Source organism: Fukomys damarensis, unplaced genomic scaffold, assembly GCF_012274545.1.
Source record: "Fukomys damarensis isolate Sample0158 unplaced genomic scaffold, DMR_v1.0_HiC HiC_scaffold_37, whole genome shotgun sequence".
Taxonomy (NCBI): Eukaryota; Metazoa; Chordata; class Mammalia; order Rodentia; family Bathyergidae; genus Fukomys; species Fukomys damarensis.
In genome coordinates this window covers 8087626-8089291 of record NW_022900949.1, presented here as the reverse complement: position 1 = coordinate 8089291, position 1666 = coordinate 8087626, and the positions used below count along the sequence as shown (strand labels likewise).

Below are 1666 nucleotides of genomic sequence, written 5' to 3'. Positions count from 1 at the left end.
ATGCCGGCCTTCTGCCAGCCCTGCTGTCCGCAGGCGGGACTCGGCCCCCGCAGGCTAAACAACGCCCTCCTCCAGCGCCAGCGGCCTCGGCACGCCCTGCTGCTCTCCACCCTGCCATCCCGCCCAACGTGCCTTCTGCTGCCCACCGGTGAGCCCTGTCCGTCTACTGGTGTCCTCCTGAGTGTGGGTGCTGGGGACCAAACCCCGAAGGGACCGGGCCATGGCCCCCCACCTTGCGCATTTTTAAAACTCCCAGACAAGCTGCCCAGACTGGTGCCAAACTTGCAATCTTCCTGCCTCAGCCTCCCCGAGGCTGCACCCAGAGTTCATAGTGTCGTCTTGCTCGATCTCCTGCCACCCACCTGTGCTCCCCATGGCCACTGCTAGCCCCCCACGAGGCCGACTTGGGCCCTTCCTGTCATCACGGCTCGTCATCACACGTGGCCCGGCCCGGCCCCGCCCCAGCCTCACTCACCCGGGCGTCCGTGACCTTGAACTCGCGGAGGATGTACTGGGGCATGTTGTACTCCGCCATCGGGTCCACCACAAAGTACTGGTAGCGGGCAGAGCGCTCAGCCGGCCAGTACTGGTGACACTTCTCCTGTCGGAGGGCGGTGGCTGTGGTCAGTGCTTGTCTCAGTCCTGGCCCAGCCCCAGCTCTGCCCTCCTCGGCCCCGGCTCACCCGGCCCATCTCCCGCAGCCTGGTCAGCATCACAACAATGGTGGAGTTGTTTTCCCACAGCATGCGCCAGAAGTCCTCCGTGGTCTCCGCCAGCGGCCCCTGGGTGGCGATGTAGGCCTTCTGCTGCCTGCAAGGGGAGGTGTGTGAGCCCAGGGCCAGCAGGAAGGCCCGATGGGTCAGGGCCACACCGGGACTCCATAATAGCTGCCATTGCACCAGCTATCTCCCTGAAGTCCCATTGGGCACAAGGCAAATCCACCAGCCTCGGGAGAAGCTCACATCCTTGAGGAAGCTGCAGGATGACTCCTGCCTTCTGGCACTTCCCTCCCCGGCCACTAAACTACTTATTTTCCAGGCCAAGATCCATTTTAAACTCGGGCCGTTCTCTGTGCTTCACTTCCCCTCCCTAGACAGGAGTTTCTCAATCTCCGTGACGCTCACATTAGAGCTCCTGTCGGCCTTGTGGGATGTCCAGCACGACCCCAGGGCTCCACCCCTCAGTCCCACGAGTGGCCCTTCACCCCAACTCCCACTGTGACATGAAAATGTCCCAATACTGCCAAATGTCCCTCCGTCAACTGAAGTGGTGGTGGTGGGGAGCCCTGAGGGCAGGCTGGTGGGAGCCACATGGCGGACAGCAGCCATCAGTTAAACACACAGCTGGCGCCTCCCTCCACCTGACCCCCCACCCCGGTCTCTTCAACCTGAACCCGGCCACACCGCAGCCCTCTTCAGGGCAGGGCTGGGGTCTGCTGTGGGGGGCCCTGGGCGCCCCAGGCGTGGGACCTGTAGCCGTCGATGAAGCTGGCGTTGATGTAGTCGGAGCCCTCCACGCCCCGGATGGGCTGCAAGCACACACGGGTGCTCTCGTAGGGCATGATGTTCACCAGGCGGTTCTTGAACTTGTTGCAGGGCAGGTTGGCGCTGACGAAGCGCGACGTGTGCGCCTTGGAGTTGGCCAGCCGCTGTGGGAGAGGGCGGGG

The 1666-nt window shown here is 63.6% G+C and overlaps 1 protein-coding gene across 1 annotated transcript in view; it reads right to left on the bottom strand.

Annotated features, from left to right (window-relative positions):
- Ptprs (protein tyrosine phosphatase receptor type S) overlaps nt 1–1666 on the bottom strand; it is a 46746-nt gene that overhangs the window by 1414 nt on the left and 43666 nt on the right. Inside the window, 3 exon segments of the mRNA XM_033759607.1 lie at nt 426–601; nt 684–810; nt 1470–1660. Of these exon segments, the coding sequence (XP_033615498.1) occupies nt 426–601; nt 684–810; nt 1470–1660 (494 nt within the window).